This window comes from Pezoporus flaviventris, unplaced genomic scaffold (assembly GCF_033815535.1).
Source record: "Pezoporus flaviventris isolate CSIRO_AGI_PZ_B2104156 unplaced genomic scaffold, CSIRO_AGI_Pfla_v1 ptg000031l, whole genome shotgun sequence".
NCBI lineage: Eukaryota > Metazoa > Chordata > Aves > Psittaciformes > Psittacidae > Pezoporus > Pezoporus flaviventris.
The window spans coordinates 17,521,291-17,546,803 of NW_026892579.1; the positions used below are offsets into that span (position 1 = coordinate 17,521,291).

The window sequence follows — 25,513 nt, forward strand, 5'->3', positions numbered from 1 at the left end:
AGATCTCTTCATGGGGATGGCACTGGGTTGAGGGACTTTTCATTCCTCATTTGTGCCTTGGGCTCAAGGCTATCTGAACACTGTACTTTAGAATCATAGAATCAGAATAGTTAGGGTTGGAAATGACCTTAAGATCATCAAGTTCCAACCCCCCTGCCTTGGGCAGGGACACCTCACACTAAACTATGCCACCCAAGGCCTCATCCAACCTGGTCTTGAACACTGCCAGGGATGGAGCATTCACAACCTCCCTGGGCAACCCATTCCAGTGCTTCACCACCCTCACAGGAAAGAATTTCCTTCTTATATCCAACCTAAACTTCCCCTGTTTAAGTTTTAACGCGTTACCCCTTGTCCTGTCACAACAGTCCCTAATGAAGAGTCCCTCTCCAGCATCCCTGTGGGCCCCCTTCAGATACTGAAAGGCTGCTATGAGGTCTCCATTCAGCCTTCTCTTCTCCAGCCCCAACTTTCTCAGCCTATCATTTCTTTAATTGAGGAATATCTTGTTGATGAATTGAGTTTCTGTGCTGTCCTTGACTAACAAATTGTTAATGCCCGCAGCTTACACCACAGTTTAGGTGACCCCGAGGAAAGAAAATAGCACATCGTAATGAGGCTGAGTTATACGATGCTGAAATGCTACACAACTGGGAGAGGTCATTGCTCCAGAATTCCTTCTGGGGCATATCCCCAAAAAGCTTCTTTAAGATTTATCATCTGGCAAAATTTTGCTCTGGTTTTATAGTCGAAATGAACAGCATGTGCTTTTGGGGGGAGATGAGTGTGCAGGGTCAGAGTAGGGTTTGGATCACAATTTCTGGAACAGAAAAAGGGTCAAAAAAGAAAACTTCTTTATCAGCGTCTGCAGTGAATCTAAAAAAATGGTCACAGCCAACATATGTCGGGCTCTGAAATGATGACTCAGAGCTGATTTGCCTCTACTAAATCAGGAGCGCCACTGCAAATCTGTCCACGAGAGCAAGTTCACTGACCCACTGGAAAACTTATGTAATGTTGTGATTTACAAACTGGAGCAAATAATGCTGCAGCTCTAAGACATGAATTTAACAGAGGCAAAAAATAATCTCACCTTTTGAAAGGCACCTGCACCCATTTTAACTCCTTGCCCCAGGAATACACCCCCCAGGTTAGAAGAATTTGCTCACAGACTGAAAGAAACTGCTTTTGCCTTAATAATGTACGTACTGGAGGAATTTTGTGGCTTGCAATGAGGATGGTCGTCTTCCTCAGGCTTGTGTCATTGTTGGGGTGACTACAGAGGGAACTGAGCAATGGGGGAAATCAGGAAGCTTTAATCAAAGTGGTCATAAAAGAACCTTTGAATGTAAATGGTGGTGTTATTTTATGTTGTTGCCTTGTAGGGAAATAGCTGGATATAAACCACAATGGAAGAATCTGTACTGACATTAGTATTACTTTAACATCTGAGAGAGTGCTTGATAGACATTGAAATTACAGCTTCCTTTGGAGTTTCTTTGTATAATACATCTTGCTTGGTCTTGGAGAATTGGTGGGCATTTTCCTGGGGGTTTTATGCTAACATTATACATAATTACTGGCCTTAGAGCTGCAGAATGATTTTTTTTTTTTTATGATAACATTCTCCCTTATTGCTCCTCATGGAAACCAGCTTTTCTCATTCTTAACTTCTAGGATCACAGTGACAGCAATGTGCAACATGGACTTCAGCCGCTTCCCCTTAGACTCTCAAACGTGTTCTCTGGAGCTGGAAAGCTGTACGTGGTACCTGTGTTTCTAGCTAAATGTGCTCCATGGGGGGCTTCACAAACACAGATGACATATTTCAGAACACAGTCTATTTTAGAGCTTGATAAAGTAGTTCATCCGGGTTACTAACAGTCTTCCTATTGACTTACTGTGTTGTATATCTAGCCCTTATGCTGCAAGGCAGGTGAATTTGCAAGGAAATCATCCTTCATTAATTTTAGTAGATGGCACTTTTGAAAGAAAACCTCAAAACCCACCAACAGAAATGTTCAACATACACTGGTTCTCAGCAGCTTCCTGATGGGAAATCTGGGGGAGAAGTTTTGCTCTGTTCGTTGTTTCTGCTGGGAAGGTGGTGTTTTCAAGTAACACAATGACACTTGAAAGTGACATAAATGTCACAGATGGTTGTAATGATCATTGCTTTTCCTCTAAACTTCATCACCAATGTGCTTTATGTATGGTAAAATTCTGATACTGCAAATGCTGTGACCTGGACTCAGCTTCTTTGGCAGGGAATTGTTCTGTGGAGAAAGTGATGTGAGCAGTGAGATTTTTGTGGCTGTTCTGTAAACTTTCTCCAGGTTGTGCCAAGGCAACATCAGGTTGTTTTGAGGTCCTCCCAGACATTTCACTGAAATTTTCCTCTACAAACAACCCTCTTGCCCTTTCGTTCTGCACAGAATCACAGAATGGTTTGGGTTGGAAGGGACCTTAAAGCTCATCTGGCTCCAATCCCCCTGCCATGAGCAGGGACATCTCACACTAGACCAGGTTACTCAAAGCTCCATCCAACCTGGCCTTGAACACTGCCAGGGATGGGGCAGCCACAACTCCTCTGGGCAACCTGTGCCAGTGCCTCACCACCCTCATAGTGAAGAATTTCTTCCTCATATCTAATCTAAACCTGCTGTCAGTTTAAAGTCATTCTCCCTTGTCCTGTCACCACATGCCCTTGTAAAAAGTCCTTCTCCAACTTTCTTGTAGGCCCTTTTAGGTACTGGAAGCTGCTCTAAGGTCTCCCTGGAGCCTGCTCCTCCCCAGGCTGAACAAGCCCAAGTCTCTCAGCCTGTCCCCATAGGAGAGGTGCTCCAGCTCTCTGACCATCTTCATGGCCCTCCTCTAGACTCACTCCAAAAGGTCCATGTCCTTCTTACTCTGAGGGCCCCAGATCTGAGCACAAGAGCAGAGCAGAGGGGGAGAATCGCCTCCGTTAACCTTCTGGTCACACATCTTTTCATAGAATAGTTAGGGTTGGAAAGGACCTGAAGATCATCTAGTTCCAGCCCCCCTGCCATTCGTCGAAGGCATCCTCTCTGGAGTTACCTCAGTAAATCAAATGCAGCCCATCACATGGTTGGATTTCTAGGCTGCAAGCGCACACTGCTGGTCATGTTGAGCTTTCTGTCAACCAACACATCCAAGGCCTTCTCCTCATGGCTGCTCTGAATCCATTCTCTGTGTTCGTGTTTGTTAATTTGGACTGAATCTGGTAACTTTTGTTCCCCCCCTCCAAGCTAAAGTCACATCACATCATGTCTCTTCTTTCCCTGAGATGCTTACACTGATGAAGATCTGATGCTGTATTGGAAAAATGGGAATGAATCTCTGAAAACTGATGAAAAGATTTCTTTGTCTCAGTTTTTGATACAAAAATTCCATACTACATCAAGACTGGCTTTCTACAGTAGCACAGGTATTGGCATTTTCTGTTTAATGCTATTGCTAAGCCTAATGCCGTATTTACTTCTTAAAGAGCTCTTGGAATTGTATGTCACTGAAATGTAGTCTTCATGGCCTGTACAGTACGTGTTTTGAAAGATCAGTTTCTCTTTTTACTACCCTTTAGAAATAACAGATCAATAGAAAGATCTTTCCTCCATGTGCCTACCAGCCAGGCTGTTCTCACTGATTCTGGCTTTTCTATTGTCTCAAAGGGTGGTACAATCGCCTCTATATAAACTTCACTTTACGCCGACACATCTTCTTCTTCTTGCTCCAAACCTACTTCCCTGCCACCCTCATGGTCATGTTGTCCTGGGTGTCCTTCTGGATCGACCGACGAGCAGTCCCAGCCAGAGTCTCTTTGGGTGAGAACAACTGCAACAAGACATGACTACGCAAAAGTCTTTGAACGTACCAGCTTTGGCAGGAAAGGAAACTGCTCATTTTGATGGTTAAAGATGTTGGGCAAGCATATGTTTGCATTATCTGATGGTTAATATAATATAACACCAATCTGCCTCTCTGGATATATCTGGACAACTAAAGCCCATCAGGAGGAGCTTTGCTTACATCAGGATTGGAGGAAATTCTATCAGCTGAGCATAAAAGAGCTGATTTGTTTATCACTGCATGCATAGGTTAGAGAAAGGCAAAAATGTAACAGGATAGATCTCTGAATGTTAATATGTAAGGCTTCCAATACTCAAAGTGCAAACACAGTATTTTAGCCCACAAATTTGGCTCTCTTAGAGAGCTATGCACTGCAGCAAATGCATGAGAAGAGGCAGTCGGGAGTCTGCTCCACTGAGAGAAATGTGTTCAGTGGATATTATTAAAAATAAATAACTTAGATGCTGATGCAAGGGGAACAACAGTAGCTGTGTTTACAGTGCTCACTTCTGAAGTGGCTGAAGTAGCTATGGTTGCTTTTTGTTCTGTTTTCTCTATTTAAGTGTCTTTTGGAACTTGTAAATTTTTTTTTTTCTCCATAGCAATCCAAAGTATATACTATTTTGCAGGACTTTATCTTTATTTGTCTAAATGTATATACACATACACATGTGTATGTATATACATCTTCACACACATAAATATTTATATAAGCATAAATACATGTACATATATGTATAAAAGCATAAATACATGTACATATATATGCATATAAGCATAAATACATATGTTAATAAACACATACACATGGACACATAGAATCACAGAATAGTTAGGGTTAGAAAGGACCTTAAACTCATCTAGTTCCAACCCCCCTGCCATGGGCAGGGACACCTCACACTAAACCATCTCACCCGAGGCTCATCTAGATGCATAATCCCATAGCTGTTCAAAACTTTGATTCCCACAGCTTGAACTGTAGACAAATATTCCTAGAGGTAAAAACATAGTGCTTTACTCTTCCATGGTTTCATGCAAAACATGTTATCATTATTGCACTTCCCTTTTAAGATCAGTGATTTAGACCAAATCCTCTTTAGGTGTGACCAGAAAACAACACTAGGTTGCTTTCTAGCACTGCCTGTAACACAGATTGGTACAGATAGCAAACAGGAGTCCTCACCACTGGTCTTAGCAGACCTGACCCTAAGCACTGTGCTAAAACCCAAGATGTTAGGGAGGGAGTTAAATGTAGTTCCTAGCAAAATTATGGCTGCGCTGTTGCTCCTCAAAACTAAACTCAATATCATTGCACACAGAAGTGAAAGCAGTGAAACAGTTCTACATTGGCAGAACAAATCTGTTTCATATCTAACATCTCTTAGAGCATGTTTTTCTTGAGACAAAAGCCCTATGGGCTGTAGCAGTCCATAATATTAATTTCTCTTTGTTCTTTCCAGGGATAACCACTGTGCTGACCATGTCCACGATCATCACTGGGGTGAATGCCTCCATGCCTCGTGTTTCCTACATCAAAGCAGTGGACATTTACCTGTGGGTCAGTTTTGTGTTTGTCTTCCTCTCGGTGCTGGAATACGCGGCTGTGAATTACCTGACTACGGTGCAGGAGCGGAAGGAGAGGAAACTGCGGGAGAGGGTGAGAAGAGTTTTTGCTCATACTTTTTTTTCTTACAGTTGATCTGGTCTTTATATTTGTATCTACAAATGGGAAACACTGACATCAGTGTGGATATAATTGGATCTTAGGCCACTTCACCTCAAACTGAACTGCTAACATCAGAAAAAGCAGAGGTGGTCTCATAGGTCTTCATAGAAACTTCAGAGAAAAGAAGAGTGTGATCTGAACTGGGAAGACTGTAGTGTGGAACTATGTGTGGATGACAATCGAGGAAAGTATCAAATCTGATACTTCACTGCAGCTGCCACAATTCCTGTATTTTTAAGCTAGAGCTGTTACTTAGAGCAAATTCATTTCCTCCCTCTACGCTCAGCTCTAGTCTGGAAACTGAATCCAATGGATGTAATAGTGGAATTGCTCCCCACTACCAAACACAAACAACGCTCAGCCAAGTTTACGCTTGTACTTTTTAATGTGCTACGGTCGGTCTCATCCTGCATTCTTGGAGTTTTCCAAGACCTGACAAGCAGCCCTGAGCAGCCTGGCTCTGCTGTAAGCAGCAGATAGGACTAGAGATCTCCTGAGGTCCTTTCCAGCCTCAATTATCCTACAGATCTGTGAGCCCCACTTCCTTGTAATTAAGCACCATCACTTTCTGAACCTTAACATTAGGACTTATGTCCCCACAGACCCAGACCATCACCATGTTTTACAGCTTCTTTCTTCCAGTTAGGAACACCCCACATTAGTTCAAAGGTAACATTAGTCACTGTCGTGGTTTAAACCCAGTCAGGTAATTCGTTCGCTCACTTCCCCCCCTTTCTTGCCTTCCCCCTGCTCTCGGAGGGACGGAGAGGAGAATCAAAAGAATGCAACTCCCACGGGTTGAGATAAGAACAGTTTAGTAATTAAGGTATAACACAAATCACTACTGCTACCACCAATGATAATAATGATAAAGGAAATAACAAGGGAACAGAATACAACACCTCACCACCCGCTGACCGATAACTCGCCCCCCAAGCCCGACCAAGCTCCGACCGATACCTCCTCCAACCCTGCAGTCTCCCAGCCCTTCCGGCTAACTCCCAGTTACATCCTGGGCATGACAAGCTGTGGTATGGAATAGCTCTTTGGTCAGTTTGGGTCAGGTGTCCTGTCTCTGCTTCCTCCCGGCTTCCCCTCCTCCCTGGCAGAGCATGAGGCTCACAAAGTCCTTGGCCAAACCAAAACATCTCTATCAGCTCTGTTCCCGAGCCGAAAGTCAAAACACTGCACTGCACCAGCTACCAAGGAGGAGAAACATGACTGCTACTGCTGAACCCAGGACATTATCCACCCCTTATTCCATACCATTCACGTCATGCTCAGATCCCACATTTTCAATATACCATCACTCTTATCTCGGTGCACTCTTATCTTAGTGCATGGACCAGTCCCTATAAAGCTGCTGCGTCCATCTGGTCCATGTCAGGCTCCATCTCTTGTAACAGTCTTCCAGAGCAGGAGAGACTGTGTGCAGTGTTCACACTCGTGCATAACCTGGGCAATAGTGTCCATTGTTAAGTCCACCCCTCGATCATGAGTCCATCTCTGTGTTGCATCTCTGCTCTGATGGCCTGAAGTGCCATGGGCCCACCAGGCTTAAAATAATTCACTGTCCCCTTAAGCAGTTTCTGCAGCTTGTTGCTGGGGATTCCATACAGCTGCCTTCCATCTCCGACGCTTCCAAAGCACTGGAGGGGCCCAGTGGACTAGATACTTGCCCATACTGTCCCACACACCCTGCCACTCATGACTCTCCAGCCTTGGGGAAAATCTCTTGGTCCCCCTATATTGTTGTCTAACCCCAGACAAGACCCAAACCTGACTCTGCTTAACTTTTGAGATCAGACAAAATGGTTGTGGGTAGAACACAGTCTCTGTGTGTGCCAACATGCTGATCCCCATCACAATCAGCAGGCAGGTCCCAAGGATACCCAAAGGCAATTCAGAGCCTTCAGAACTCTCAAACGATGCTGCTGTACTTGTCACTGGGGCTGGTGTAGCTGCTGTGCTTGCCGGCTCTCCCACCACCGGCTTCTCTTTTCCTGAGTCCAGCTCTTCCTCCTCTGCCTTGCTGGGAAATGCTGCGTGGTCTCCTGCATCCTCCTGGGGCTCGGCGGGCGGCTGCCGGGAAATGCTCTCGGCCGTCGCGGGGCTGGGCTCCTCCGCGGGGCTCGGCTCTCCCGCGGGGCTCGGCTCGGCCGCGGGGCTCGGCTCCTCCGCCGCCTTATCCCGCTGCTCGGTAGCCGCTTCCTTCTGCTCCTCGACCTCCCCGACCTCCTCCACCGGCAGCCGTCCCCTCGCGGCCTCCGGCCCCGCTCCCGCCGCCGCTCGGTCCCCGGGGCCGCTCTCCCGGGCCGGTTCGGCTGCCGCCGGCTCCCGGGGCCGCTCCCCCTCGGCTCCCCGCAGCCTCACGAAGATGAAGAGTAGGGTGAGGGCCAGGACGGTGAAGAGCAGCCGGACGGCCAGGTACAAGTCCACGGCCACGTCCGTCCTGCCCTGCTGCTGGAGCCCGCCCGTATTACAAGCCATTGCCATAAAGCACAGTGAGACAAGAACCTTAGCCCAGGCCCCACACTTGATAAACACTAACACAGCAAATACCGGCTCTACGTAAGTTACAACATTCTGAAGCTGTGAGATCAAGAGAAACGACTCTGAGAGCCAATAAATCGTCATTGTGATGAGTGACTATTAATCTGGTCAGATCTGTCGTTATCTCAACCCTTTGTGCCCCACGTTGGGCGCCAAAAAGAACTGTCGTGGTTTAAACCCAGTCAGGTAATTCGTTCGCTCACTTCCCCCCCTTTCTCACTTCCCCCCCTTTCTTGCCTTCCCCCTGCTCTCGGAGGGACGGAGAGGAGAATCAAAAGAATGCAACTCCCACGGGTTGAGATAAGAACAGTTTAGTAACTAAGGTATAACACAGATCACTGCTGCTACCACCAATGATAATAATGATAAAGGAAATAACAAGGGAACAGAATACAACACCTCAGCACCAGCTGACCGATAACTCGCCCCCCAAGCCCGACCAAGCTCCGACCGATACCTCCTCCAACCCTGCAGTCTCCCAGCCCTTCCGGCTAACTCCCAGTTACATCCTGGGCATGATGTGCTGTGGTATGGAATACCTCTTTGGTCAGTTTGGGTCAGGTGTCCTGTCTCTGCTTCCTCCCGGCTTCCCCTCCTCCCTGGCAGAGCATGAGGCTCACAAAGTCCTTGGCCAAACCAAAACATCTCTATCAGCTCTGTTCCTGAGCCGAAAGTCAAAACACTGCACTGCACCAGCTACCAAGGAGGAGAAACATGACTGCTACTGCTGAACCCAGGACAGTCACCTACTGCTTTTGACTCCTGGTATCGGCCTTTCATAAATGCCAGTGCAGACACCCACTTTAATATGATTTGACATTTCCCTCTCTGGACTACTCTGTTGGCTTTGCAATTCCTCTTCCCCTTGCACTTCTTCCTATGACTTTGGTGAAGTACAGAATAGACAACCTATCAGCCCAGCACCTTTCCTAGCTGACATCTCAACAAAAGTTTAGTTAGATAAACTTTAAAAAGCGATTGGAATACATTTAAGGCCTCTCCAAGGCCTTCTCAATAACTGTGGTTCTGGAAAGCTACTTGAACAGGTCCTGAGTAGCTTGATTGTCTATTCCCCCCATCCTAGCCCTCATCCAGGGCCCAGCAGTTCTCTGCAGCACAACATGGAAATGCTCTATGCAAGCAGTTGAAGCCAAGTGTGTCTTACTTGCTGCACGTGAGCAGTGTTCTCCCTGCTCAGACTTCCCATGTCCAAAGAAGATGGTGTTTTGACAGTACACAGGAAAGAACAGAAATCTTTCTTTCTAAGTTTGACTTGCCTAGAATAAACCTGTATTTTTTTTTATGGGCCATCCTCCTTCTCCTTCGTCTTTAACGGTATTGGATGGATGAACTGAGAGAGTGTGTTACTCTTCTGCAGAGTTTTCAGGAATGTTTTCCCATATCCAGTGATGTTATTTTTATCACAAATCTGCCCTTTATTGAGTCTTGGGCACTGAATTCTGTATTCAGAAAATGAGTTTTTACTACACAAGATGCAGTATTCTATCCAGTCTTCAGCATGTGACAATATTAATCCTCAGTGATGGTAGTGGGAACAGAGATAATAAGCAGCATTATTTGAAAGGACTGAAGCAAAATGTAGGTGAGTGCTCTTGAAGAAACAAGAGACGTATCTCACTGTAAACGTAGATCTTGTCAGGCAATGCTGCTCACCTACCAAAGACCCCAAAAATCTTAATATGAATGTTAGGCTGCTGAGAGAAAATGTATGTTTACATTAAGAAATAAAATGTGCCTGGGACCAAGGAGTATTTAAACTAAAACCTTAGTATCTAAAACTAACTCTTCTTTCCCTTAATATCAGAGAGGTTGCTGTGAATTGTCTGTGACAAATAGTCTGTGGTCTGTGCTTATTCCATAATAATGGAATTATTATGTAATATTATTATTATATGTAATATTATTACATATTACATTATATGTAATATTATTATTATATTGATATGTAATTATGTAATATTATTATTATAATGTTCATTTTGGTTCCTGGACATTCAGGCCAGAGACAATTCTGACACTCTGATAGGATTGTCAGCTGAGTTCCCATGCCCAGGGAGGCTCTTTGGCAGTGCTTAATTTATTAGTGTAGACATAGGCTAAAATTGCTGCAGGGTGAAATTATGTAGCATACTTCTACAAGTATGCACCTATGTGCAGATGAGGGTGATTTAAGACTCTGTGGAGGTGGGTTTCCAGTATGTTAGGCTCCCTTGTCCATAAGGGAGACTGTTACCACATGTACGTGAAGCCACAGGAACCATAATTTGACCTGAGGTTTAAGAGGAAATCTGCAGAATTTCTTCCTGTGTTGGGTCCTACAGCAATGAGGTTATTGCTGTTAACAGCTTTCCCTTCCACCCACCCACCTACCATCTCCTGGACCTGTCATCATTGTCATCATTTGATGATAAAGAGCCTGATGTAATTCTTCCCTTTGTTGTTATTGTGGTTCTGGTTTGGTACTATTTGAGGTACACCTGCTTATTTTAAAATACATCTTGGAACCCAACAGATGTTCAGCTGCTCCCACGGAGTGCTCCAAGAAATTCCTGGAGTGATGGGTCTGACAAGTAGAGCAAATGGGCTGCAAACTTTTTCTGCTGATACCATATCATTTTGTTATGACTAGAACGCAAAAAAAAACAATTATTAAGTTGATTTCCAGGTTTTCAGTAAACTATGTCTACTGGTGGTTAAATAATTTGAAGAAAAAACCTTGAGCGCAGTTTTGCAGTGCCATCCCAAATATTAAGTATTCAGGCATATATACTTTCTGTATCTGTATCTATATATCCAGGATATATACGTTTCTGTGTATACATATTTAATTAGTTTAGCTGAACTTCAAAACAAGTCCTTGGGAAACCCACACACCAAAGTTGGTGGAGAAGAGAACTGGGGACAAAGTATTTTTTTGGTAAGGAAAGCAGTCTCTGGGGGATCAGAGACAGAAACTCCTACCAGGAAGGAGGTTTTGGAGTTCATGTTCATTTAATACAAATATCTAGTCCATATTGCTGGGATGGAAAACCTGCAGATTTTAATCAGTAGAAGACAGAATTTGCTATTCAAAATTCTATCTGTATTCACTGGGTTTTTTTAGATTTCTAGAATGCATGCTGGTGCTGCTGAAGTCAGTGCAAGTTTTGACATTAGCTTCAACAGGACTGGGATTTTACATTAGGCTTTTAATTTGGTCCTTTTCTTGGTTTAAAATCAGACTTCCAGAGAAAACACACATCTGCAAAACTAGAACTTGGCCCTTTTCCCCCCATAACATGTACTAGATAAGCCATTTCCATGGATAAAATATGCATTTTGTCCTTGAATGCTTATAAACACAAAGACTGCAAAAAAAGGAATCTCAAGCCAGCAAGGCTGAAGAGAGCTAGCTAAAAAAACCTGGCTGGTTTTTATATCTGCAAAAGCATTTTCTAATGTGTTGCAAAGACGCTTGTCCAAGCAGTGCAGCTAAGTCACGTCTCTTCCTTTCAGAACACAAGCAAAAAAACCCAAGCGACTTTTATGCTTAAAGAGAAACTTCGAGCGCCTCAACTAAAATGTCAAGCTCTACTGTTTACAAGCTGTCTGTTAATAAAAAGGCATCATTTCTGTTGCTAAAGTGTCCATTCAAAGTTCAACTATATTTCTTGCTTATGTTTCTAGTTTCCATGTACATGTGGAATACCTCATACAAAAACTATGATGCTGGATGGAAACTACAGTGAATCTGATGCCAACAGCCTGGCAGGATATACAAGAAACCAGATGGTCCCAGAGGAAGAAAAACAAGAAAAGATGGTTGTGCACTTAACTATGAGCAATGAATCTAATTCATCAAGGAAGAGAGGCCTGAAGGGCCATGTGGGTTTGCGCATCATCCAGAACACTCATGCAATTGATAAATACTCGAGATTAATATTTCCAGGCACCTATATATTTTTCAATTTGATATATTGGTCTGTCTTTAGCTAAGTCAGTGCAGTGAGTGAAGCAGAAGGCATTTACAGAACTCTCTTTTGTCAGTTCTTTTTCAGCCTAATCTGGATGAAAAGCCAGAAAACTGATTATTTTATTGCCTCTTTGGAGAGTAAAGGAGAGGATGCATCCTCCAGCAGGCAACTCCATGCACAGACATCGCGGAGGAACCTGTTGTGCTGGTTGCTTTCTTACCCACACCCCAGCTCCTGTTCGCTTTATGACAAGTGTAATTTCTCATACTTGAAAATATGTGCTCACCATTAACCCCAAAGGTGCTCTATGTTCTTTTGGGGACAGCCACACTGGTGGTGCCTGCTGTGCAATGGACAACCAGAGACAGTGTTCACATGGGCTGTCACAGGTTAGACAAATGCAACTTGCAAGGGAAGATCTGGACAGTGCATCTCCTATAAGGAACCTAAATGTGGCCTTTCCTTTTCAAATCTCTGCTTTTTTATTTTTCTTTGGCACCGTTTTTTAAAAAAGACCTCCTTTCAGGGACCAAACTCTGCTTTCTCCAGATAGGATCTCAACCAATACCATCAAGACAGTCTACTAGCCAGGATCAGCTGGGTCGGTTACACGGTGCAGGTGGTATGTTTGAGTTGGTGGTCATGTTTTGTCTGGATTAGAAGTAAGGAGTGATGATGATGCAGAACAAAGAAGGCTAGAGACTCACAGAAGACAGCTCCTAGGGTACATGGGTAATGAAAACAGGGAGGTTTACGCAGGTGTTCTCTATACTACTTGGGCACAGCATGTGATATGTAGCATCTGCCCTCTAAAATGAGACGGGAAGCTGGTGTGTAGCATGTACAGTCAGCACAAGGTGAATGGGCAGTATCTCTGGGACCATGATTTTCTCTTTCCAGTAGCTGGAAACAGTTTTGAGGGCAGCACTGGTGGCTTTCAAGAGTTTTCCTCATCCTTGTGAGGAAAGTGCAGCCCACAAAGAAACTGTATATCCCAATATGCCTCTCCCAGTCAACACACTGTCCTTCTGTTCAGGTATTTTGGATAAACAGAGAGATGTCTGCCAGAACCTCTATCTGGAGGAACATAGGCATGTCAGAGATTAAATGGCCAAGAATAACACTGCGCGGTCCAACGTCGATGTAAGTCCTTTGAAGCTGCTGGAGAGCATTGTAATAATCTTCTGTGGTTGGCATTCCGTTTTTCATCCTGTCGTATCTCCCTTTCCTTTGCTGACGACACTGACCACAAAACCCAAATGCAGAAGCACGATAGCAACATACAAGGATGTCTAGGTCTGTGTGCTCCCTGGTTTTAGAAAACACCATGACATCTTGGCTGTGATAGAGATTATGTTAACCAAAATATTTGGTTATGAAGCTGAAACTCAGAAGGGTGGGCAGATCCTGAAGACCCAGGACTGAGATTAGAAGTTGACTCAATGATAAGATTAAGTTGTACATTTGACTGAGATTGGGCCATGAAGATTCAGATAAATCACATGAATAAAAGAAAAGCAAATGAAAATACTAATAAACCCATGACTATAAGCATGTGGAATTTTCTGCTTACCCTAGCAGTAATTCTTATGTCCTGTATCTCAATGGATGTAGAAGACGGTAGAGGGCGTCAGCTCCAGGCTGTCACCAATAACCAGGTTTTCCCTTGTGCCTCAAATATTGCTGCCCAAGTCACACTGGTGGTTGTGCTGATATACTGGAAACAAAATTGATGAGAGAAACTGAAATTAACAACTGTGTTGCCTTTAACTGGCCATGATAATAGCTGACATGAATGGAGGTCTGTCTGGTTATAAAAGTAAGAAAATGCAGATCTGAATACGCTGGCAAGAAGAGGAGCCATGGAAGAACAGCATCTGAAAGGAAGCATTGCCCTGTATCCCAGACTGCCACTTCTGTCCTTTTGAGCCATCAACAAGGTCAGTCCCTTTACCACACATCATTCTTCTTCGACCTGAAACCTGGATACACCTCACATCAAGAAGTGGAGATCACTATGGTAAAGACACAAAAAAAATGCTAAAGAAATAGAGCACTTCCCTTTTGAGAGGTTAAAGCCTGACCATAACCAGTGTATGTTCTTCAGCATTAGCAGTATAAAATGAAGCAACGCTGCAGCAGGATGGGGCAGGGAAGGGACCTTTGCTGGGGGAAGGCAGCAGAACTGCACCGTGAAGTCGCTGGTGTGGGGAATGAGAAACTGGGTTCCTGTGCCCCCAGTTTTGCCAGTGTTTCTGCATTACCCATGGCATGTGCCATTTAACTTCTCAGTGCCTCTTCTCCGCCACCTGGAAGGTGGAGAGCAATGATGTTTACCTGTCTCATGAGGTGCTGAGGGGCTTAGTTTGCTTAACTAGTGTGTGTGTGGCACAGTCATGATTTCTGAGCAGAACACCCAGTGGGAATTCAAAGGTTTTTCTTGTAGTTACCAATGAGTTCTTCAATGTGTCCTCTGAATCAGTCCAGCTGGAAGAAAGTATGTTTCTCCCCCACATCATAATTAAACTAGAGATAAATGTAGCCCAACAGCCAATAAGCAAGCACTGTCAAAAAATAATGCATCCTGGCATACAAAAAAGAGATATCCTAGTGTTTACTTTGCAGTTTGTTTTTTACATCTCCTGTTCCCTTAGAAGTTATGTGGTGACAAAGACAGTCCTTTACATCCTATCATCTCTTTGCTAGTGCTGCCTGTCATTTAAATGCTACCTAATAAACATCTTTTGGAGAGGCTACCTTACTGCTACTTTATATGCACGTGTGCATGACTGATAGAGATTGATGTCTGTGTCTTCCAGACACAAAAATACAGCCTATAAAACCATCAAGGAGGGTATTTCTTCATTAAAGAGAAAAGAATATTCTCTCTCTTAGGCACCACTTACGCTTATTATTCATTAAAACAATAGATTAAATGTATAGATTCAAATAAACCCAAGGCATCTCCTTCAGGCAGCGTATGAATTGTGGTTTTCTGCTTATTAAAAGAGTGTCTAGACATGAAACTAGGACAAATATTTGAAGTATTGTGGTGAGAATGTATTTCACCTTTCATCTTCCCTGGATTCCAAGAGACTCCATGAGCACTGCCTAACTTCTAGTTGCAAGATCCAACCAATGTTTTGAGAAACGGTGCCTGAAGCTAGGCCCCGAGCACTGTTTGATGGATACAGCCCAATTCTGTGAAGCTTGAAGCATCTGGACAGATAACCTACCGAAGGACAGGATTTTCAGAAGTGCACAAGGGGTTTGGGTAAATCTCACTGGTGAATACTCCTTCTCTGAATAACCTGGTTCAATTATAAAGAGAGAAAATGTCAGCCCTGCTCATTCTGCATCTGGCTCCATTGTACTTCTGTTTCTAACCAAATCATGTCTTTGAAAGAAAGCAACTCTATATGGAGATATATACATACATGTATAATATATATGCAGGTAGCATATAACCAAGTAAGACACTGGGACATACACCTATATTAAATACTGCACATATATGAAATTGTAACGTATTGTACATGAATTACTATTTATTGTGCCCAGAACACTTACTATATTGAAGTAAGAAAAAGAAGGCTCTCACTACTAGCCAAAAGCCAAGAAAAGGAGGTATTGGCAAAAATTACGGGTTCTCTCACATTTTCCTTCTGAAAAGGAAGTGTCGAAAAGTTTGCAAGAAAGGCTGATGCTAAACTTATTGTACAGTGGGTACAATCCACTGTGCTGATGGCTGTAATCAAACCTGGTAATAAAATAACAGATGGAAATGGTGGAGAAGACTCCATTTCATGGCGTGAACTCTAAAATGGTGTTTTAATTCTGTTTGGAGACCTGTTACCTGCGAGCTAATGCCCAGGGATAAATGATTTGAATAAACACCTCATTTGTAATAGATTTGAAATAAAAAGCATCTCAAAAGGTGGAAGAAATGTAGTGGAAGCATGAAAGTACTTTGAAGTATGCAAGGCTCCTTGGGAAAATGGAGCTGTTAATAACAGCTATAAGCTTCAGAAACCTTTTGTGGAAACTGCAGCCCACAACTGAAGAAATGTTAGTAATTACATTTAAGGGCACATTTTCAGGAGCCCAAATGGCAGGTATATATTTCAATCTCCATTTGACTATAAATGAGAACTTGTCATATAATTCCGCCTTTGTGCCTTTGAAAAGATTGTCTCCACATGTAGCAATGGAAGATAAAAGGGCTCTGAGGTGCCGGCTGCCCAATCTCAGCTATTATCCCTAATGCAGACAATGGGACTAAAGGAAATGTGCATGGGTGAGGCTGATACCCAGACCACTGAATAGTGGCTATTGTCTGTCAAATTTCCACAACGGAGAGATTACAGCAAGGTACAGTCTAACTAAGTGCGATACTGCCCTGCTGAAATTTAAAGAACAGAAAAAGACTTTAGCACTATTAAAATTAAAATGTAATCCAGTCTCACACTAAGCTGATTAATTCTTTTGCAAAAAATGACATTTGAAATAATGTATCGGGGTCATTACTTTCCTGGTCAAGAGGAATTACCATTTCAGATGAAGCACAAAGGGTTGAGAGGGACATTGTGTATAAGCATTGCGCTGCTCTTAGTGTCCAGCTCTTGCAGGTGTGACTGCCAGGCTGAGCAGAGCTCACTGCAGAGGTGAGGATCAGAGTACCCCGCTGTCCCAAGACACTCAGTGCCTGGGCATCACACTTCACCGTGTGGCACTCCTTGATTTGGGAAAGAAAAAGCTATCCTCTGCCAGAAGCGGTAGCATCCTCACCAGCTGTGGGGTGGTGCAGTGCAGTGATACAGCTGTTTTCTCTAGAGGTTTGGGTTCAGTTCTGGCCATGGGTGTCATCAGCTGGTCCTTAGCCAGAGTTTCATGTGCGAGCCGCATGCCTGTGGCGGCCCAGGGCAAAGAAACACCAGGCAGAGACCTCTCCACACCAACACAAGGAGACTTGCACAGCCTCCAGGTGTCCTACCACCTCCCAACTCATCCTACCAGCACCAGAGAGATGGGGGCTATATCAGTGGCATGTCACGAAAGGCATGCCAAAGGGGAACCCAGGAAGCAGGGCAACCCTGCATGGCCCAATCCTTGGAGCAAGCAGCAAAGCCATTAACAGATAATTCAGTGCCTGATTTTTAAGATTTCCTGCCTTTGAGAAAACAAATCAGACTTATCTCGGCCAGTTGTGCAAACTGGACTTCTCCCACAGGATTTGTAGGGGTGTCCGGGTGTGGATTTGTGCACTTGCAACCATAGAAATTGGCTTAGGGAAAAGAGCTTGGCAGCTCAATCCATGCAAAATGCATATAAATGATGTGGGGAAAAAAAAAGAAAGAGGTTTTACTGCTCTACTTGTCATGAAGATTTATAGAAAAAAATTGTGTGTTTAGCTTAGAGGGAATTCAGAGAGGGAAATGAAAGGAGAAGTTAATTGTAATGACAGTTTGTTTTACTTGAACAAATATATTTTGGGAAATGGGACAGAACATTAGAGCTGTAAAACTCTCCAGCCTCCTGGCTCTTTCCATTTTATCTGGACTTTTATTAGGGTCCAAATTCATTTCAACCATGAAATTTTAAACTTTTCTTATTAAGGTGCATAATGACCACATTTTATGGGTATTGCTGCGAGGAGACCTTCAGTGCTGAGCACAGGCTGTGATTGCTGCAGCCTCCAAGCAAAATTACTGCTCTTTTTTAATCTGGAGTTTCAGGAGAGCTGCCATTCCACAAAACAGGAAAGGCAGCGTTACTTAGCTGTTAGGCAAGGAGAGAAAACACTGTCTGGGGAGCTGAACAAGAGAAAGGCCAGATCATTTGCACCAGATAGAAGCCTCAGCATCTAATGCATATTGGTAGGCGCTCAAGTACAGCGCCGAGGAGGACTTTGTAAGACTGTGTAGGGAGGAAAGGAAACTCCCGCTTGGACCACACCTGGAGACACTAACCATCTCAGGTGGTCATCACCCTCACCATCACCCCCAGCCATGATGGTGACACAGATGCAAACTGTCGCCCCAGGGAAGGTGACAAAGGACATTCCTGCAGGGCTTGGCTCCTCCATGAGACCCTTTCTTTGTGGGGTCAGTGTTGGTCTGCCCCAAACAGCTCTGATCTGTCCCCAGGATGGCACACTGAAAGACAAGTTTCTCTTCCTCAGGGGCCGGGGTGAGGGCTCTCCATGTGTGTTTTGTCCATGAGGGAGGTTGGTGCCCTCCCTGCTCTGCAGATGCGATGTGTGTTTGCAGGATTTCTGTGACTGTGCCCAAGGCAGTATTTTGCCAAGCTGTTATCTTCTCCTCACTCCTCCAGCTTCTCTTCAGTCGTGGCTGCAATGTTTGTGCTTCCTCTTCCTCAGTGCTCTGGCAGCTGACATAATCATTACAGCGTGTTGGTGTTCTTCCCACATCTCAGCTGGTGAAAAAAGCCATGGAAACAAATGAGTAACAGCTCCAGTACAAACCACCTTTGTGCTGGTGCTCTGCCAAGGGAAGAAACCGCTGAGGCTGTTTTACAAGTACAAACTCTGTCCCTAAGATCATTCCCTTATGATATGAATCTGATAAACTGATCAGTTTAACTGGGAGGAGGTAAAACAGCATGGTACGAGTTAAAGACAGAAGAATATGTTTGATTTGACAGAGGAGGAATCAGCCTCAGAAAGAATTCCAAGGCTTACTCTCACATCAGCTATCAAGCAACATGGTGCAGATGCACAGCACACAGCCGTGTGGGCCTGGCCCGGCTGCCTGGTGTGTTCAGGTCCACAGGAGGACCCACCAGCACACCCAGGACTGGAGCAGCCACCCAGGACACAATTTAGATCCCAAGTTTCATTCCTCAGTCTCTCCATCCAGTGTTACTGGGCTGCTATCTAAGACCTTAAAATGTTCATAGTCGCTTCCAGGCACGTCTGCCCCCAGGGCAGAGGCTGCCCTAAAGACTCACGGCTGCTCCAAGGCATTCCCCTGGTCCCTAGCTCAGCCTGAATGCCCTGATGTTCATCTCTCATGAGCCTTCAGGCTCACCCACCCAGCTGGCTGTCCAGTTCTGCTCAGCACTGTGGTATTAAGCTACCTCAGTGCCATTTCCCAGCTGCCTGCCTGAACCTGGACATGCCTCAACACCTTGGGCACCTTGCTCATATCTCAGCCCAGCCTCCACACTTCCTGCTGTCATTAGAGCAGGTAATGGACTTGAAGACTTCACCCGCACTTGCTGCCAAGCAGACACCCCTCAACCATCTTCTGGTGTCTGCCCTGACCCTTGTTTCTGCTCCCTATGAGGCTGCAAGAGGAGAGCAGAAATGCCCAGAAACAAGCTGAGGGCACCGCAGAAGAGGGAAAGAGGCTGAAAAATGTTTCTCAAGGGATGGGAAGGCTGGAGAGGGTGAAGGTACTGAGCTCAGTGCCTGGGTGCTTGGGCAGAGTGCTGGTGTGTGCCAGGTCTCTGTGACGTCTCAGTGAGGCTCAACCAGGTCCCACACTGGTACTTGATAGCCAAGGAGTGGTAGACCTGGGGCGTGTCCCCACCACTGGGACAAGGACACCATGTCCAGCGCTGCCACAGGTAAAATAGTGTTGGCAAGGAGGCCAGCAGCCAGCTCCTGCACCCAAAGGCAGTATCAGCTGCACTTAAGTGACTTCAGACAGACACTCGTATAGCCTGCTCTCAAAACCCACAGCCTCCCTGGGCAGTTTATGCCAGTGAGTAACCAGCCTTAAAGTTAGAAAGCGTTCTCTGGTAGCCAGGCTGGATGTCCCTAGCTATAACACGGGTCCGTTACGCCCTGTACTACCTGCAGTGGATATAAGGGAAAGTTTATGCTCCGAAGTTTGTGCAGCTATGTATCAAGTTTCCTCTGCTCTTCACTTCTTTGGACTAGGTGATCCCCACTCCGCCCTGTGACCTTCCTTGAAGCCACTTAGTTTGTATACAGAAAAGCCTAACAGCAGCCTTTCTGCAGCCATGAGTATGAGCCCTGTTCACCCCCACCATTTCCTTCTGCAGAAGAAGTGGTGTGGTTTCAGGTTAGAATTTGATTTTCTTTAATGTTTTTCAGTGATTTCATTTAATGCCTCATTATACTGCATAGAGCTGATAACTCATCCATGAACAACAGCCCCATCTTTTCCATAACACGTGCTCAGATCACCTGGCAGCCCACAAGTGATTAGTTTTGAATGTTTCTAAAAATTCTACCAGGAAAAATAAACCCCTTTCCTGACTTCACCATCAATAAACTCACACATGCCATGAATGCATACAAGTGCTTTTCCACACCTTCTGCATCACTGCGAACTTTGGTTCCTGACATCGTGGCCAGTAATGCCCCCAGTAGCATCCAAAGCAGGACTTCCATAAGGATGTTTCTCTTACCAGCTCAGCTTTCCAGCGGGGAAGCTCTGATGAGCTGAGTCCATGTCCTGCAGCCAGGCAGTGGAGAGGCAGAAGGAAGAATGAACCCCTGCCCTCACTCCCTTGCACGAGCACACTCGTGGGCAGGCAGGAGGAAAGCTGGTCCCTGTTTGCTTGGGATATGGATAAGTGCATTTTCATATTACATCTGATATAATAAGTCAGCTAAATGACCCTCATCGGGGGAGGGCAGCATGTTAATAAACGGTCATTACCAGCAGTTGACAGTTGGTTAGCACAGATTAATTCCTAATGAAGAAGAAACCTCTTTATGTAATGTAATGCTTCTGGCTGGGGATCAGGGGTTGCAATCATCCACCCACGGCAGACCTTTAAATCCGGCTTTGTTCCACTGAGGGAAAAATAGACCACAAAAAAAGTCTGCTATTTTTTAAAGGTTATGATTCAGGCAGCGTCACTCGGATCCTAATTCCAGGAGCACTGAGCTTGTTTTCTAAAGAGTACAATATGTCGCACCATAGCCTGATGATGCAGATGTGGCGGAGCAGGCAGTGGGAGGCAGGAGGGGGCACTGCATGGATTCTGCTCCAGGAGATGCCCTCGTCCAGCCCCGGCAATGCCAGGGCCCTCACATATGGGTGGGGTGATGCCAGCTCCCTGGGCACAGCTATGGGTGGTTGGGGCTGGCTGATGGATATCGGTTCATGCTGGGTTGCATGTATTCTCCCTGGGAAGGCACGAGGAGCAGGGTGCAGCTGTACTGGGCTGTGCTTGCATGTGGGGCCAGGGGATTCAGCTCTCACCTTCCAGCAGCCACCAGGAAACCAGCTGTGAAAAGCAGGAGGTCAAACCCAGCTTAAGCAGCAGGGGTTTTGGCAGTGGACTGGGCAGCTGCCTCCCGGATCCCAGCAGTGTCACGGTTGATGCACACACATGGGCTTTCACACTTGCAGCCATCAGGAGGCTCCTGGGACCTTTATTTCCTCTTGCAAGGAAGCAATGCGTTTCACACTGACTCACTTACTTTCTTCTTCCTCCCTTAAGACATTCCTTGAGGAATTTAGGATTCAGGAGCTGGTTCCTGGACTCCTCTGCAGTTGACACCATCACTCCAGGCTGTGCCAGATTCGCCCTTGCAGGGTGAGGTACACAGCACCTTCACCCACCCCAGCAGAGGGTCTGAGATATTCTTCCAAAGCCATGATGTCAAAACTAAAACTCACTGGAGGGCCAAATCCACTGAAACTTTAATAAATAGTGTCAATAGTCCCCTGTTAAGAGGAAAAACCATTATGGTTATCCTGTGACCTAAGGGTAAAGATATGATAAAACTGATCCACATATAGGAAAGTGATTTGTACTTGTGAGGACTGTGTTTTTACTATGTTTCTTTTCACCATGATCTGATAGGAATCTTCCTACTGATTTACTGATGATCTCACAGGAAATATTTGGAAGGTATTTTAGTTATGGCTTGAAGCAAGAATTGTTCCATTTTACTTGAGCATTTTATATTTTTGACTTACACAAAATAAATGTATATAAAGTAGGAGAAGCCCCGAAAGCCGTGACGTGTGAATGGGAGATGACACGAGACCTCTCAGACGTTGGGATTTTCTTTCACCTCCTTTTCATTTCACCTTGCTTTTCCGCAGTGGTGCCAAGCTGTGGAAAGCAGATTCAATCTGTAAGAAGTGTGAGAACAAAGTAAGTTCTGTGCAGGAAAAAGGACTTCAAACAGGGAGACAGGCTGGCAGCAGAGATACTGTCATAGGCAGAGACTTCAAAAGAGACGCAGCAGGTAATTAGCTTTGCAACTAATCGGTGCAGCTGGAGTGAGGTTTTCAGGCTGTGTGAGCGAGGCTGAATGCTGCAGATTTCTATGTAAGTGATTCCTTAGAGTTATTGCCATTCATGTATACTCATGTTAAGGCAACCTGGAAGAGCCCTGTGGTTGTGTTCGGGAGCGTGACGTTGTCCCTAAAGGCTTTCCATATCCCTAAGTCCTGGGGACAGGAGAGCAGGGGCACCGCTGCTGAGGGATTGTGCTGCCAACGCAGCAGCCTGGCCAGCAGCGCCCCAGACTGCTCCGTGGCTTAAACTAGCCACTGTGGCAGATGAGAGAGGTATAAAGGAAAACCATGGAGCTGCTGCCCAAGCTAATGCTGCCCAGGGTAGACACCTCCAGAAGTCCCTGACCACCAAAGGCTGTCAGCTGATGGTACCTGGATGTGCAAATGAGGCTTCCCAGCAAACTGCCATGCCAGCAATGGGGGCTGGTTACCGATGCCTCCGAGCCTTTTTCGCGCACCTGTTTTTTACCAGTCAAATCCATGAGCAGCTTTATGCTTCTCAGCACAAAGCAAAATCCAACTTCTTTTTTGCTCATGGGTGACTTTGCATGTGCTGCAATGGAAATTATAGGCCACATCTATAACCAACAGAAAATTTTGTGACACCAATAGAAAGCAAGCAATGAGATGAAAACATTTGATTATTGACATCAGAGATGGAACAGCCCCATTAAATCATCTTAATCGTCTCTTAAAAATGCTGAATGCTTTTTAATGCTTTGTCTGGGCTATGAAAGAAGTTGCTGTTAAAGAGATGGTGAGTCTGGAGATTGTTAATGGGCTTTTTGGCTTGGGCATACTGAACAGTGCCTCTAATACTAAATGGAGAGATGAGCTCTTGAAGCTGCAGAAGCCATGTGCAAAAAGTATGTAGAAACTAATAACAACCATTTGTTAATTAGCTCTGACACTAGAATAAGACAAAAAAGAACAGAGAACGTTTTACAGAAATCCCAGTATGTTCTGAGACTTTGGGGTCAAGTCTGAAAAAAAAGTTCACCAACATTTTCTGTCTCAAAACAGACTTTTTAGAAACATTTGCTTTGTGGATTTTCTGGGTTTACTTCACGTCGTTGTTCAGTCTTATTGCTCCAAGAAGATAGGGAAATGAAGGAAGTGAACAAAAGGGAGAAGTCTGAAAAGCCTGCAGAAATAATTTAATGGAGAGGGGAAGGTGATTCTAGGGGTTTGGGTTTGTTTTGCTTTCCTCTGTTGTGGCTTTTTCCCCTGGGGCTCATTTTTTAAGTGTTGGAGAAGCAGCGTTCTCAGGACTCAGCTCTGGGTGGTAGCATGACACCATGCACTGGCTGCTGACGGTAATGTGCCTGTTGGAGCCTCACAGGCATGTGGGGCAGTTCTTCCATGTCTCCCTGCTCTGCACAGGGCTCCCACATATTTCTCTAGCATTCCTTTTTTTCTCTGCCAGAAATATAAAGATCCTACCTGCAGCCCACTGTAGGCAGGGGAAAGCAGGTCTGTCCCATAGAGAGTCTCCTCTTACGTAGGGAAGTCTTCATTCTCCATGGATGAGTGAGTTGTGTTGGATTTCCATTTTTTGATCATGGATGTCCTGGGTTCAGCAGTAGCAGTCATTTTTCTCCTTCTTCGTAGCTGGTGCAGTGCTGTATTGTTGACCTTCAGCCTGGGAACAGCACTGATAACACCAATGTTTTTAGTTGCTGCTCAGTAATGTTTACTCTGACCAAGGACTTCCTGAGTCTCACAACCTGCCAGGGAGGAGGGGAAGCCAGGAGGAAGCAGAGGCAGGACACCTGACCCAAAGTAACCAAAGAGGTATTCCATACCACAGCATGTCATGCCCACTATATAAACTGAGGGCAGTTACCTGGAAGGGCTAGATCACTGCTTGGTTGGGCTGGGTATCGGTCAGCAGGTGGTGAGTGGTTGTATTCTCTCCCCTTGTTATTTCATTATTATTTTTGGTGGTTTTATTATTTATTATTATTATTATTATAAATTTATTATCATTATTATATGCTAATAATGATTATAATGAAAATATTATGAATTTATTATCATTATTATTGGTGGTATCAGTAGTGGTTTTGTAACCAGTAACCCCAGTTACTGGGCTGTTCTTACCTTAACCTGGGGGAGTTACGTTCTTTTGATTCTCCTCCCCATCCCTCTGGGTGGAGAAGTGAGAGAGCGACTGCGTGGTTCTGATTTACAGCTGGGCTTAAACCACGACAATGGAAAAGATCAAAACTTTAACTTTCTCTTCCTGTTCAAATAAAAACTTTGATATTAGAATATTCTTTCTTTTGCAAGGGCATGTTGTTTTCCCAGACACATTATGCTTTATATATTCAGCACAAAACTCAGTCATTGTGGGCCTAGAAACCATGGGCTAAATTTCCAGAGCAGATTTCAGCTTTTCCTGGACTGTGTCTGGGCTAGCAGCAGCATGCTGTGCTGCAAAGCCATAAACTTGCAACTACGCATGCTCACAGTTTGCTTTTTGAGTCCTTGCCCAGAACATCTCAAACCACTGTCTCCTTTTCTATTAGCTCTGTTCTCTGAAATAATTACTTTATTTTCCTTTAAGGACAAACCATTCAAATGCTATTAGTATCAAGTCCCTGATAACAAATTCACTCTTGCCAGAGAGGAGAAAGGATTTGGCCTAAGAAATCAGAGCCCATTTTCAAGTTCCTAAGAGTTCAGTGAAACAGCCATTCAAACCAAAGCCACAAACAAACCTGCTAATGCTCAGCAGCTTTCCATATTTAGAGTGATGCCTTTTGAAGAGTGAGGGGGAATAAAGGATAGGTACATTTTATTTGGGGATTTTTTTCATCTTTGGGTGAATTTTACCACCTGCAGGAGCTGCACAGCTGCCTCCCCTGAGGTCTCCAAATATCCATGTGTTAGGGTGGCTGTAGGCCGTGACAACCTGGATCTTTCCACATTTTTGCCACCCTGGGCAGTTTTACTGGCCATGAGGAACCTCCTCGATCCTCTCCCTTTTCCATAGGGTACCAAGAAGGTGTCGTTTCCTTCCAGGTAAAAATATATTTCTGCTTACAGTATCTTTTTCATGCTGGTGTAAACTTGCCTGATACACCAAATTGCATGAGTGAGACCCTCCAAAGCCACACATATACTAAAGTAGAGTC

General features: G+C 44.7%; 1 protein-coding gene across 1 annotated transcript in view; it reads left to right on the plus strand.

Moving 5' to 3' along the window:
* GABRR2 (gamma-aminobutyric acid type A receptor subunit rho2) overlaps positions 1-16,534 on the plus strand; it is a 31,886-nt gene extending 15,352 nt beyond the window's left edge. Inside the window, exons 5-9 of the mRNA XM_061460300.1 lie at positions 1,678-1,760; positions 3,308-3,448; positions 3,690-3,842; positions 5,328-5,524; positions 11,834-16,534. Of these exons, the coding sequence (XP_061316284.1) occupies positions 1,678-1,760; positions 3,308-3,448; positions 3,690-3,842; positions 5,328-5,524; positions 11,834-12,142 (883 nt within the window). The 3' untranslated portion in view covers positions 12,143-16,534. The remainder of the gene's footprint in view (positions 1-1,677; positions 1,761-3,307; positions 3,449-3,689; positions 3,843-5,327; positions 5,525-11,833) is intronic.
* Positions 16,535-25,513: the final 8,979 nt, after the last annotated feature.